The sequence below is a fragment of the Centrocercus urophasianus genome, unplaced genomic scaffold, assembly GCF_019232065.1.
Source record: "Centrocercus urophasianus isolate 14NV4802_14NV808 unplaced genomic scaffold, USGS_Curo_1.0 seq_15, whole genome shotgun sequence".
NCBI lineage: Eukaryota > Metazoa > Chordata > Aves > Galliformes > Phasianidae > Centrocercus > Centrocercus urophasianus.
In genome coordinates this window covers 43,771,864-43,786,811 of record NW_024884697.1, presented here as the reverse complement: position 1 = coordinate 43,786,811, position 14,948 = coordinate 43,771,864, and the positions used below count along the sequence as shown (strand labels likewise).

At 37.3% G+C, this 14,948-nt stretch overlaps 1 protein-coding gene across 3 annotated transcripts in view; it reads left to right on the top strand.

Annotated features, from left to right (window-relative positions):
* CDK17 (cyclin dependent kinase 17) overlaps nt 1-14,948 on the top strand; it is an 89,843-nt gene that overhangs the window by 61,454 nt on the left and 13,441 nt on the right. For all 3 annotated transcript variants that reach the window (XM_042816285.1, XM_042816286.1, XM_042816287.1), the window contains 4 exons: nt 8,734-8,859; nt 12,180-12,236; nt 14,074-14,188; nt 14,711-14,805. In XM_042816285.1, coding sequence (XP_042672219.1) covers nt 8,734-8,859; nt 12,180-12,236; nt 14,074-14,188; nt 14,711-14,805 — 393 coding nt within the window. The remainder of the gene's footprint in view (nt 1-8,733; nt 8,860-12,179; nt 12,237-14,073; nt 14,189-14,710; nt 14,806-14,948) is intronic.

The following is a 14,948-nucleotide window of genomic DNA, read 5'->3' as shown; positions in this document are numbered from 1 at the left end:
GAAAATAAAGAAAAATCTTTGTTATTTAATTGGCTAATTAATTCCATTTCTTCCATCATTTCTGAATGCTTTCTTAGAATAACAGAATCCTTAGAGTTGGAAGAGATCTCTGAGGGCCATCTAGTCCAGCACCCCTGCAATCCACAGCTAGATCAGGTTGCCCAGGGCCTTATCCAGCCTCACCTTGGAAGTCTACCAGGGATGGGGCATCGACCACATAACTGGACAGCCTGTTCCAATGCCTCACCACCCACACCATAAAAGATTTTTACCTTATATCTAAATCTACCCTCCCTTAGCTATTTCCCTTGTTCTGCCTCCACAGATCCTGCTTAAGAGTCTGTCCCTTCTTTCCTGTAGCTCCCCTTTAGATACTGAAAGGCCACCACCAGGTCACCTCAGAGCCTTCTCTTCTCCAGGCTGAAGAACCCCAGCTCTCTCAGCCTGTCCTCGTAGGAGAGGTGTTCCATTCCAGGCATAAATCAATTGTGCTGAATTTGAATTGTGTTGAATTTCAGTAGACTGGCTAAAAACTGCATGCATTTGTGGAATGAGAAATAGCAGTATTCCTTCATAAATGGATCTTATCTATCTATCATTCTATTTTTTTTTACTGATTCTAACAGAAGAAAGGATACTTTGATGACCCTTTCCTCAAATTTGACAGCATAGAAATTGATCCCTTGCTTAATGTTTTTAGGGGAAAAATATGTATCAATAATAGCATTCACGTGTAAAGGAGACACATAGTATTCAAGTGCAAAATGCTGCAGGAGACAGAAAAGACACACTTTCTGCATTGCAGTGGAATCAGTTGCACTTGTTCATTGCTATGTAGTCCATGTTTTTGCACTGAGGATTTTTTGAGACTGAGAGTCAGATACTCATCCAGCTACTTGTACGTTTTTGAGTGGTGCTTTAAAAAAAAGAAAAAATTTAAAATTTGTTAGAAGAATTTTTGCTCACAATGTGCTGTGGAAGTAGAACAGAAGCAGTAGCCTGTTTCTGCATACTTCAGAAAGTATAGACTAGTTAAATCTTTTGTCCTTATGTTTGCTGTCTCTATCAGCTGTGATAGATGGTGGTATATTAAGACAATTGTTTGTATTACAGGCATATTTAGAAAGTTGCGCTCTTAATTCTCTTAAGCACTAAAGATGTGCAAAGCCATCTTTTATGTGAGGTTATGAATAATTGGAAGAAGAAATCCTAGTAAGCTGTTCGTCAGCTCACAGTACATAATATTAAAACGATCATTTAAAAAAAAAAAAGGATAAGTAATTAGGATTTTATATACGTAGTAGGAAAACTCATGTCAGCTGTTAGAAGAGTGGCTCTGGTTATAGTAATTGAGTAATTATTTATGAAGTTGAGAAAATAGTATGCTGCATGAATGATGTCAGGTTTTTTGGTGGCTGTGTATGCTGGTGTATTGCTTCAGGACCTTGCCAGTCTCTTAAGTCTGCAGTGCTGTCACCAAATGAGAAAAATCTGTGCAAATTTATTCTGTGATTAGAGGCTGTTTTTTTCCATTTGCTTTTGCCTCTAGCAGTCTTGCAGTATGTCATAATACAGTACAGGATAAAGTTGGCTTGAACTGTGCTGTCATTTGGAAAGAAAAAAAAAAAAGCACTGAAATTTGATAAAGCAGCATTCAGGGGGAAAAAAAATCTACATGGTATTCAAAACTGAAGTGGTGTAGCATGTTTACATTCTCATAGGCATAAGCAAATGTGTTTCAACATGTTTGCTTTGCGTAACATGTAGTTTATACCATGCACATTTTTTGTTTAAAATCTGCAATGAGAATGTACTGTAAAAGTAGGTTTTTTCATAGTGAGTTTGAAGCTGAATTGTGTTGCATAGAGGATTACATGATGTAGCATTTTAGATTTCATTAAGCATTCCCTTATAAAAATTTAAAAAAAAAAAAAAAAAAAAAAAAGCAAAAAAGCATTGTAACTTATTAGTAAACATCTTGTGGTTGCAGCTGACACGTCTTGCTGTTGCTTGCTAAAACCACTGAGCGGGCTAATTCAAACTGATGCTTACACAAGAGCAAATTGTACTTGTTTGATCTGTAACAGATTGTTTGGGATATCAGAGTGATGTCTGTAGACTCAGAAGATGAATTATATTTTTTCAGTAATGTTATTTTGAAAAATCAACTCCTGAAAGATAAGCTAAAATCTTAGGGAGAGTTGGCTGTTAGAAGATAGTAATTGTGTTCTGGAAACGTAACTATCAAGAATGAGCTGAAGAACCAAACTGAGAAGGATTTTCATATAATAGTGCAGCTTGGCAGTATTAGGCTACTCCGCTGACTAGCTATTCCTGACAGAGCTAACTTCCTTCTTGTCTTGGCTCCTAAACCTGAATCAGCAGGTAGTGACTCATGTTGTTTGAAAGGGGTAGTAGTTTTCTGCCAGTTGAGTTGCTCAAACCACATTGCTGAGTCATTAGCTTTGAGCCTGTTCTCCAAGGAACGTGTGGCCACAGGCAGTGGAATATCAGTCCTGGAGATAGCTGGCTGTTAGATTGTCTAAATGAAGCATTCAAGAAATAACTGAGGATGATCAGACAACATATCATAGGTTTTGCTTCTGGCTTTTTTGACCTATTTCTTGATAATATAGGACTGCCTTGTTTTTTTTTTCCCCCCACTTCCTTCTGCTTCACTGGCAGAAAGCCAAATCTCTTTTCTCTCAGTGCTGTTTGTGAGTAGACTGTCAGCCTGAAGGAAACTGTCCAGAAGTTGAAAGATTGGCAGCGTTTGTAGTCTGATAAATTTGGGAAAGGATTCTTGTTGCTAGAAAGAAACAGTCTACAAATTGGCACAACCATGAATAGTAAAGGTCTCTGTTTTTCTGGTTTTCCAGCTAAGATACGCTACACTGCAGGGTAGTGAGAATTGAACTTACAAATACCTCAACATGTTCTTCCAACCTTCCGTTTGATTGTTGGTATTCTATTTTGTGCTAAATTTTCACCTTTAATGTCTGAACGTGCTGTGTAAGTCATAAGACATAATGAAGTACTAGCCAGACACAAGAAAAGACTCCACACTGTGTAGCTCTTCTCAGAGCATTTGATGTATCTAGTGCTGGAAATAGTAAAGATAAGCACAATTTGGGGTAGTTTATCTCTGTAGACAACGCAGTAATACTAATGTCACAAGTGCTTATATGTTTATCTGCCATCACACAGAGTGGAACAAATGTGATTCACATTTCAGGCAAATTATAAAAGTAGTATGCCAGCAATAAAGCAAGACTGAGAAATAAGCATTGCACATGAGGATAGAAAATGTGTTTTTAAAATGTAGAGGGAGGGGGAAACGCCATCGGCATTCTGGTTAACGTAGCAAAGCAACTGATGCTTGAATGTGTTCTCCGGAATATATTCTGAAGATGGATCAAAAAATAGCTCACTAGTAGCATATAGTTTACTTTAGGCTTTAGAACATTTAGCAGTTGTATTTTTACTCAGTTCTGATTTATACTGTTGCAAGTTGGCCTTAAAGATAACAATTAAAAAAAAAAAAATTAAACTAGAAAATATACAGATTGACAACAGCTTTTTCATAAATCAGACATGCATACCGGTAAATGCTATCATTTTAATTTTCTAGAAGATTATTTATTTTACCTGAAGCACTTTGTTGTCTCTGAAAGCAAATGTTTTGCATTCTGGTAGTCCTTCAGTTGCTGGAGTTACAAAGGACTGCATGCAGATTCCCCTGCATAGCTGCGGAGGTACATAAATGTACATAAGATAGGGAGTCATTCTAGTTTCCTACCTTAAAAATGAAACAAATTTAAAATATTCTTAGAGGGATACCAGTATTAGAGTGTTAAACAGACAAGTTTAAAAGTCTGAAGTATTATCAAAAATTAATGTTGCAATGAAATGCTGCAATTAATTTTATGCGCTTCCTTATTAATACTTTAAACAGCACTGTGACAGGATCTTGTAACAGCCTACATATTTAACAGCCTGCTGATCATTTTCATTCTAAAAGATATTTTTGGTTATAGTCTTTGTATTTTAGGGTTTTTTTTTTCCTCTTCTGAGAAATGTTAACATGTCATTAAGTTCAGTTGGGCACTGAAATTAGTCTGGACAAAGTCCTCTTTCTGAAGTGTCCTTTTTTATTGCTTCATGGAATTCCGCAGAAGTTTAAGAGAATTAGAAATTCCTAAAAATCACCATTTCCTACTGTTGCTTGCATTCCACGGGTGCAGCCTGGCATCGTACCAAAGTGACAGCAAGCAGCCCAGCTGGAGAGGGCAGGTTTGGCTGCAGCTGAAGTTACAGTTAGGGCTGTTAATGGGCACGTCTGGGCACAGCTGCAGGAGTGGCATGAGGGAGTGAAGATGGCGACTGTGTCTAATGTGCAGCCTGCACACACTGAGGCTCGAGCTTTGGCTGCCCTGTTCCATACAGCCCTGTGAGAGGGGAACAGGCTGCCTTCCCTCAGCAGCACTCTCTGCCTGGTACATAATGCTGCCTTGTGGGTGTGCTGGGCCGGGATGAGCAGAGGTCGCTTCCATCACAGCAGCCCCTGTCTGTGGAGCTGCACAGTAGCTGTGCCACTGGCTGACGTGGAGGCAATAACCCGGGGGGTTTGGGGCAGGTGCTGAGCCCTGCTGGCACGATCTCAGGACTTTGTCAGTTCCCCATGCTGCCCCTTACATCAAAGCAGCACTGGGCAGGTGAGAGCTGGGATGGGGCATGGTGGGACAGCTGACTGTGGGGATTTTCTGTGCCGTTTACATTGTGCTCCCTGAAAAATGGTGGGGGAAAGAAGGAGGAAAGGGGATGTTTGTGGTCACGGTGTTTGTCTTTTGCTCTCCAGCAGCCACTGGGCAAGCTGAGGCCCAGCTTTCCAGGAAGTGGCTGGACATCTGCCTGCCAGTAGACAGCAGCAAATGAATTACTTCTTTCATTTTGTTTGTACGCACAGCTTTTGCTTCCCTTATTAAAGCAGCAGTCCCGCGATCCACAAGTCTGCTCACCTTCCTTCTGTTTTCTCTCCATCCTGCTGGTGTGGGTGGTGACTGTGTGGCTGACACACATCCTGCCAAGGGCAGTGGGCATGTCTGGCTGCTGGCAGACAGCAAGTTGCCTTCACATCACATTCCTGTCTGTGAGCTATAAAGGCTTGCACTTGACTGGTAGGGTTGCTCTTGGACTTCTTTTTATCATCTCTTAAGTTAAGTGAGTTTTTTAGCTGTATTGAAATGATAAATTTCAGTTTTCAGCTTTGCTACTTAGCCAGTAGGAAACGTGCTCATTTGCACATCTGATGGATCCCACTTATGTTGCACTGCAGCATTTAATTATGATGGCTTTTTTTTTTCCCTAATGAGGTGATTGCTTCAATTATTACAAAAGCTGGGAAGGATTAAGTTGACACAGGCAGAAAAAATGCATTAATTCCTTTCAGCCATTTGGGTTTGCAATCTAAGTGACTTTCTTTAATTTTGTCTATATTAGGTAGTTAAGTAAAGGATAATTACATTGCTGAAAAGACTTTCTCTGTCGAACTATATATATGATCTTTCAAACATTGGTGCCATAAAAGGTTTCTGACTGTGGTAGGTAACGATTTTAATATAAGGTTTAAAAAAAACGTTGTGGCTTAGTAGACGTTTCAACACAGCCAAATATGTGTATAACAAATAGAAGTAGAGTGCAGATTGTTAGAGGGAAAATATCTGTGAAGTGCCTCCTGTAGTTTCCATGAAGTCATTGTGTTTCCATGTAGAAAAGAGACTTTCTTCAGCTCTACAAAGTTAAGGAGAACAGATAGGGTTGTTGGGGTTTTTTTTGTGTATATATATGATATGCGAAAATGTTACACCTCTAGCAAAAAATAGTAAACTGAGGGGGGAAGAGAGTTTTAAATCTATGTATCAGAAGCACTGAAATTATATTTAAAAACAGGTACCTTTCTCTTGATGAAATCTTCTCTCTGCTGTTTCCATAAGGTTCTGTTAATGTTAATGTTTTTGAAAGAAGCTCACAAGGGGCTGTTGTTTGCCTAAAGTAGATTGTTGTTGCTGAGGGGTTTTTTGGTAACTGGATCAAGTTTTGGCCTTTATGTCATTGAGTCCTTATATTCAAAACAGTATTTGTGTTACGCACTGTGGAGCACAAAGCACAAGGTTGCAGCTTAAGGTCAGTTGAGAACTGAGGATGTCACATCTCTGGAGTAAGTCATGGGGAGTTTTGCAATTACTTCTTGCAGTAGTGCCACTGCTGGAGCTTTACAAACAATGAAGGGAGAGTGCTCATATGTAAGTGCTAGCTGCCATTATAATATTTTCTGGTATTTAAAATGTTGTCTCCAGTTTTTATAGTGGCTGAACTCCAAACTAACAAATTTGTAAGAGCTACAAAGAACCTTAGATTTGTTTCCTTTCCCTTTCTCTCCATTTGGAAAATAAACATGTGTTTATTGACAGCAGGCCTTGTGTACAGTATGGGCGTATTTTCAAGTTGTTGTCAGAGCTTAAAGATACCTTGGCTTTGTTCTTCCCACACACTGATCAACTTTGTGTGCTTGGAAATGCTTCTTCAGGGCTGTGGATCTAGCTGTGAAACACCACTTCTGTTACCTCAAAGATGAGCACTATGGGCGAAGATACAGACTGAGAGCTCTGGGTACAGTCAGTTTGGTATTCCATGAGGCATTTGAATTTTGTGGCCCATAATTTGAGTACTCCTACAAACAGATGCTATTAAAATTCTTATTATCAAATAAGCTCAACAAGAACAGTAATAAGAACACTGCAACAGATTGTTATTGATAATAGCTAGGAGTAGGGGAGAGCTATTTTGCTGTGGGGCATATAGGATAATTATGATATGTACTGTGTTCAGCAAGTTACATTAAAAACAACCCAGTGTTCTTTCCTTTTCTTGGCTTGGAATTTCTGTTTCAGTTTATGTCCTTCACCAACAGGAAAAAGAAAATTAGGACATTGTCCACAGTTTGATCTGGAATCATAAGAAGGTGGAGTAGAGGCTGATACTGGTCCTCTTCTTGGCATTCCTGTCTGTTCCAGCAGTTGCAAGGGTTCCCACTACAGTGAGATGATCCATTTTTTTCCTTTGTGCTCACCTGTTTTGATGAGCTACCTGAATTTTCTGAAGAATGCAGTGAATATTAGGGTGAAATGCTTTTTTGTGAATTTTTAATTTTTTTTTAAATAATCTGAAACCCTCTGAAATAGGGGAGTAGGGCAGTTCTCTCTTCAGATGACTCTTGTTCTACTGAATTTGAGTTGCCTGTTACAAAAAAAATAGCAGAGCTATTCGAGAAGGAAAGTTCTTTAGTGGAAAATACAGTTTTACTGAAGGATTACAGCTTGCTCTCATTATAATTAATTAGTTCCTCCACTATTCCCAAAACCACATAGGCACTTTTAACATTGCCAATGTTTTAACATTTTTGAAATGCCAAAGTTGAAAATTAGTAAAGAAACGGTAAGCTGCCAGAAGTGAGGGATCTTTTTGTTTTCTTTTAATTGATCTTCAAAATGTTGGTCAAAGCTACCATTCTGTGAACAGTACTCCTTTTGTTTGAATACTGTGGTTCCAATTTGAAAATTTTGTACAGAGTACGAAATGCAGACACTGAATTTTCCAGTTTTGCAGAGAGGCTACTGTTGAGCAACAAAGCAGAAGCTAACAGAGACTTTGTGCTCCATGCTGAAGCAGGTATGAGGGCTGAGAAGAAAACAAGAGGGTCGAATGTCAGAAGCTAAACCTTTCTTGACAGCACTCCAAAAATTTGTCTGTATGCGGTGGCTGTTGTGAAATAGCACATGTAGGTCAATTAATTTGGAGGTTGAAGGGGTTGTGAGTTAGCACTTCTGTCCTGCCTGAAACTCAGTTAAATGCAAGAATAAATTTATTCTTTAATATATTTTAAATTACATTTTTTACTCAGCTGTTGTTATAGGTACACATATAGATCATACATAGACGTGGATCAAATACAGAGCCAACGCTGAAAGCTTAGCAAGTTGTCTACTCAGATCTCAAGACCTGAGAAGTCTGATGATCCACTTCTTTGGCAGCCTAAGCCAATTTAGCTGCTGGCTTCCTGGGATTGCCCTGCTGCCTCCTTTGCCCCGTGTTCAGGCTGTGAGCTTGTCTGACCTTACACTGAACCTTTTTTGAGCACAAAGTTGGCAGGAAGCTACGCACTTTGTGTGAGATAGTTTCTCAATGATTTAGCATGCTGAAATAGTTCAAAGCTGCTGCAAAGACACGAGTAGAAACACATGGCCAAGGCCGAGGGGAATAGAACAGGCTTGTCACTGTCATTAGAATCTAGAAGTTTATAACCTTCAGTAATCAGAGAAAGTAATGTAGTTTGAATTGTGGCAGTATATTGTTACTGTAATTGTAATATCAAAATAAATGTGTTAACTACTCTTTGAATTCTCATTTTCCAGCATTCCAGGTATTTATAAGTATTCTAATAAAGTCAACGGATGTGTCCACAATGCAGTTAATTACATTTTAGTATTTCATTCTTCTTGTTAAAATAAATTTGATTTTGTATTAAACAATTTGAAGTATTATTAGAAGAGAGTGTGGTTTTAAAAAACAATTTCATTTCGGTAACGGTAACGGGATAGTAACAATAACACCAACCAGCTTTTGGAAATCCTGAATTATACGTGACACTTCTCTTTTTAATGTTACTTACTGCAGGATTTGAACAAGCGTTTGTCCCTGCCTGCTGATATCAGGATACCCGATGGTTATCTTGAAAAGTTACAGATTAACAGCCCGCCGTTTGATCAGCCCATGAGCAGACGATCTCGTAGAGCATCTCTAGTAAGTGTAATGCATCTTCTTGACCTCCTGGGTCTTAAGATTCCATTTAATGCAGATGTCCCTGTACTAGAAATGTGGTTCAACTTCATTTGCACCTTGAGTTATATTTCCTGAAGGACAGAGGAGATTGGTGTGTACTGAGCACCTTTAAAATCCATTTAAACAACACAGTTTCCTTTCACTCTCTTCCCCTTCTGTCTTCTGCAGACTTTTCCCTGTCATTTCTTAGTGAGGGTCTTGAGCTGTTGAAATCTGTGGCTAAATTTTACTCCCATAGTACATCCTTGTACTGTTTTGAACAGTGATGATCATTTGATCCAAGAGCCTCTCTAGTTTTAGGTCCACACGGTGTGTCTTGTCACAAAGTAGGAGGGCTCTAAAGTAGCATAATGTGAAGACAGCTATTCACTTTTCTTTCTGTATTTTTAAACAAATTTTCTTTCTCAAATTTGCTGTTGAAATGATTATATTTTTTGGGAAGTGTATATGAATTCATAAGAATATTAATAAATAAATTCATATTTACCTTTTCAGGTGTATCTTTTTATTGGGTTGTTTCAAATAATAAGTCTTTCTTTGTGAACAGCAGAAGGAAGATTCCTACATACTGATAAAAATACCAGAAATCCTGGTTAAGTGTTAAATATGCAAGACCTTGAAATAGTCCAAAAACTAGCTTTTTCTTCTTTTAGCAAAGGCCATTAAATTTTAGCCATTATTTGATTATAATTGTTGTGGTAGACTAAAGCCCTGATCTGCATGTTATCATTTGGAAGAACATTATTAAAAGAAGGGCTGATTGTATCAAAGCTCTGGAAGTAATAGTAATGTAGCAAGCTTAAAACTACTTACTTACTGATGTAGCATTGAAAAGGGGACTGTATTTTCCAGAATCTTCTCTTCTCAGATGTTACTGTACTGAAGGACCTTTCAGTAGAGTCCTTTTGGTGGTAGAATGTAATATTTGAAGGCTAGGGGAGTTCCCTGCTCTTGTTGCTCTTTTAACATTGAGCAATTGGAGTCCCCTCCTCTTTCCATTCTAGAAGAATGAAAGAAAAACACTGCCCTCTAATGAATATGATGTGAGTATGGAATCAACTTCCTGTCACAGGGTTGTTTTGTTTTGAATTTTGAAAATGATTTTCGGGGCTTTAAGGTCCAAGTTAAATGTGCCAGCAATGCTGGATTCTCTGCATTGTTATTTTGAAATAATGAGAGAACCTGGAATCATTATTCCGAGATTGTCACTGAAAGCTTGCTATCAAGTTAGCATTTACAATATATAATTTGCTGCTTTCAAATGTACTGCTCTTTTCAACGCTTAGTAGGTATCAAAATATTAAAATAAAAAACAGTAAAAATTATTGAGAACTTGTTATGCTTTAGGTCTTTGGAAAAATGAGCTTTTATGGTAATTTTATTTTGTGTATACTGGTGCAGTATTGCATTCACAGCAGTAAAGATGCTTCTCTTATGCACCAACCTCTTTAAATAAGAGATCGTAAATAGAATCTGTCAGTGTTTCTGGGTAGATCGAGATGAATAGATGATTTTTGCATAAGAATATTTTTTTTTCCAGAAATTATTAGCATTAAAGATTCTAAGAAATTAGGCTTTTGAAGTTGCATTTCCAATTTTCTGGCAATAATAAGACTGATGGGTTCAAGGTCTCATTTATTTTCTCCTTTCAATTCAGAGTCCCATCTTTTAATTCAGATACCACTTCACAGTATATCTGTAGGTCAAAATACACTTCGGAAACACAATGTTTACTTTGCTAACATTATTCCTGCATTAAATGGTACATTTAGAATCTCACTGGAGTAGTAAGAATTGTCAGTATCAACTTTGCTTGTATTTTGAGATAAACGGGCTTCACACCAAGCTTCTAAAGCTTCACACCAAGCTTCTAAATAAGCTTGATGCTAAAACAGTTCAATCTTAACACTAATATAAGAAACCAGAATTACTCTTTGTACTTTCATGTTGACTAAATTGAACATGCCCATTTTTTCCTCTTAGATATGTCAAAAGCATTTGTAGACAAGGTCTTAAATTTACTTTGTGTTTTCGTGTTCTGAAAATGAACAGGGGTATTTGTGTTAGTACACCGTTGTGGTATGTTGCTGTCAAGTCTTAGTTCAGTCAGCAGTATTTGTGTTGCACTCAGTGATATAACATAGAATTGTAACATCCTTTGGATTTTAGGAGCAAATCAGCTTTCTCTGACCTGCGGATATAATTGCTGAAACCAGTCAGGGGTCAGAGTATCTTTCCTTAGAAAGAAATATTATGTGTGGAAGTGGAAGGAGGAAGTGATGCTAGAAAACTTGTTTTTTTGTGTGTTACAGTATGTTTGTTTGTCTGTAAGGCAAATCCTCATGAAACCAGTGAGTTTGGGATTTTGGCATGCTACAGGCTACACACGCTTTGTAAATCAGTTTAAAAGTGTCATGTTTTATATCTGATTTCAACATTCTTATGCTGTAAGAGCAATATAAAAGTTTGTAGTAACTGAGAATGGTCTTAAACAGAAAGAACTTTAATAGACAACTATTAAATATGAGAGTGGCAATAGATTTAAATGGAAAAAAAATAATGATCTTTGAGGCTGTCTTCCAAAGGCATAGACAGATAAGCTGTCTAGACATGTGCTATAGAGGTAAGTCGTTGACCAAAAATAAAGAAGGTGAATAGATCCCAATAAAATACTTGAAGACTTGAAATTATCAGTCATGAAATGTAAATTGCTGGGAAAAAAGCTGACGTCTAAGGAGGGATGATGTTTAAGGATTTTACTGGTGGAGTGTTAGACTGAAAAGGCTTTGAGAGGTCGGAATGGAAGAGGAGACCAGCAGCAGAGATCTTCAGTGTGTTCCATGTATTTGAAGAGAGAAAATAAATAATGAAAATTAGTTTGAAAGAAGCAGCTGCACATGGATATACTAACCAAGAGAAAAGGTGGAATTGGGATGACTTTTGTGCCTTAAGTATAATAGGCTCATTAGTAATCAGATCAGAAGAGTGAGGACAATTTACAGGTAGGTAAACTGTGGGGGTAGTTTTTCCAGGATATGCAGTAGGCTGACTGACTGTCTAAATATTGGGCTTGGATACTGGGATGCTTTTGTATCATAATATGCTGAATCATTTTTAAAATAAGTGGATTTCTTGAAGTTTGCTGTAAAACTGCCAGATATTTTTCTGAAAGAAAATTCAGTTCATTGATTAAATTATTTAAATGACAGATGGTTAAATGAATAAAGGTGTCAATTTTTTTTTATTTTTTTTTTTTCAATCTTCATTTATTTTCTTTGCAGTCAGAAATTGGATTTGGAAAAATGGAAACCTATATCAAGTTAGAAAAACTTGGAGAGGTATGTATAGAGTTCTTTTGAAATGACTCCTTCTTTGCTTACATTTCATTATTGGGTAGCTGAGCACTTGCAGAGGGTACCCAGACAGATTGTGGAGTCCCCTTCTTCGGAGATCTCCAAAAACCATCTGGATGTGGTCCTAAGCTGTCTCCTCTGGGTGTCTCTGCTTGGATTAAGGGGGTTGGACCAGGTGACTTCCAGAGGTCCCATCCAGTCTCAGCCATTTTGTGATTCTGTGGTCTGATAGCAGTGATTTACGTGAAATTGATATAAACGTTAACTGAAATTCTCTATAACCTTGGAGATACCTGTTCAATTTCTCTTTGCAGTAAATCAAACATTTGACATTGCATACAAGCACCACTATCACAGAAATGTTCTGTGTATATGTAATAATAAAACAAGCAGGAAAAACATCGCTGAGTTGGAAAATGGCAAGATTTAAGTAATACTGAGTTCTATTTGCCTTTTCTTTTGGGAGGGCAGTAATATGGCTTATCTCTACTCCAACCAGCCAGTGATTTTCAGAGAAAATATAGGATTCAGGAGGGACCAGTTTGAGAGTGACCAGTAGTATCAAGAAAGGGTACAGATGGGACGCACAGAATGTTGCAGAAGTAACCATAGTGTGAATATTGCAGTTAGTCCTCCATTTGCAGCATTCTCATTCCCCATTTTTTCTCTAGTACTTGTTAGATGCCTCACTAAACATAATGCTGTCCAGCTTTAGAGAATTATTAATCTAGTAGCTATCAAGTCCTAATTGTGCATTTTATCCCACTCGTGTTACAAAGTGTAATGGAAAGTACAGGATGTATCCGTGGAAACGTAAGGCACTTTCCCTAACTTGTTTCTTCCTCTTGCAATTCATGATGTTAGTTATGCTTACTCACTGTTTTGTTGGAATTTCTTGCTGTGTTTGAGTCTTTTAGTGTCTGCAAAAACTGAAAAAGATGAGCTTCATGATATTCACGTTCAGGATGTCAGCAAAAACAAAACTTTGACTTGTTCTCTTCCCAAAACATTCTCATGTAAAACACATAGCAAAGACAAAAAACAATGACCAGAAGGAATTATGTTTTTCTAAAAATAGTGGTAGAATTTGTCAGCTGCCATTGGAAACTTCACTGAAGCACAGTATAGCCGTACCTGAGATAGTTTTAATCATAGACTCATGGAATGGCTTGTGCTGGAAGAGATCATAAACACCATCTAGTTCCAGCTCCTCTGGACAGTGTTGCCAACCAACTAAATCAGACACCAGAACAGGTTGCCTAGGGCCCCATTCAGTGTGGCCTTGGAACATCTCCAGGGATGGGGCATCCACAGCTTCTCTGTGCAACCTTTTCTCTGTTCCAGTGCCTCACAACCCTATGACTAAGGAATTTCTTCCTTATTTCTCATCTGAAGCTACCACCTTTTAGTTTAAGGCCATTACTCCTTATGCTATCACTGTCAGACTGTGTAAAACATCAGTCTCCCTCCTGACTATAAACTCAGAGCTGCAGAATCATAATTCTGGCTGCTTAAGGTGATAAATCATAACAGCAGTGAACTCAATACAAGTTGATCAAACTTCTTTGATAGGTATATGGTGTACATCTATTTGTGTAATTTCAGAGTTAGTAAGCATGTGCATCCCTTGTTGTCTTCTGTGTGTTCAGATGTTTACAAAATATTTTTCTAGTTTAACCTCTATTAAAAAAAAAAAAAAAGAAAGAAAAAAAAAAAGGAAAAGCTAGTCTTAGGCCAAATGAAAGCTATCTCAAACTTAGATGGAAGTTTCTTTTCTTTTTGATCTTTCGATGAAGAAGCAACTTCTTTTTCCATTTTGTAGGGTACTTATGCAACAGTTTATAAGGGGAGAAGTAAATTGACAGAGAACCTGGTGGCTCTGAAAGAAATTCGCTTGGAACACGAAGAGGGAGCACCTTGTACAGCCATAAGAGAAGGTGGTAACTTCTGTTACTCTTTAGAATATCAGATACTTCCAGCTTTCTTTTTGACTTAAGCATTGTTAGGGCTTGGAAATATATCATCTATATGGGACATTAAAAAACTGATACTTGTTTTGATGAGGAAAATTTTAATCTTAGCCATGTTAAGAGTTAATGTTTCAAACAGTATGGGAGATGTGTTTTCAAGCATAATATTATAAATGGATGAATTTATACTAATTAGACTAATACTGTCATTTTCAGGGATTCTGAATACATTGTATGAAATGACTGCTTCTGCTCAAACAGTACTGTATAGGAAATAATTTTATTTTGTTTTTTACCTAGATGTGCCTGATATTTTGATTAAGTACATTTCCTTTACTTGGATTAACTTAATTCTATATAAATGTTATGGTCTCAAAAATAGCTTTTTAATTTTTTTTTGAAAAATTAACTTACGTGTGAACTTACTAGAAATGCATTTACTGCATCTTTTGTATTAATTTGCTTTATATTTCAAATTCTTCTTTGCAGTGTCATTATTAAAAGACCTGAAGCATGCAAACATCGTTACATTACATGACATTGTTCACACAGACAAGTCTTTGACTCTTGTTTTCGAATATCTGGTAAGCTTTTAAAACAACTAGTGAGTTTTATATTCCATTTATTTCCTTAAAAATACTGAGTAACAGAAACACAGAAAATTGTTTTTTTTAATACTCTATTTTTATCCTGCATATAGACTTACTAGACTGAAAATTATACAGCT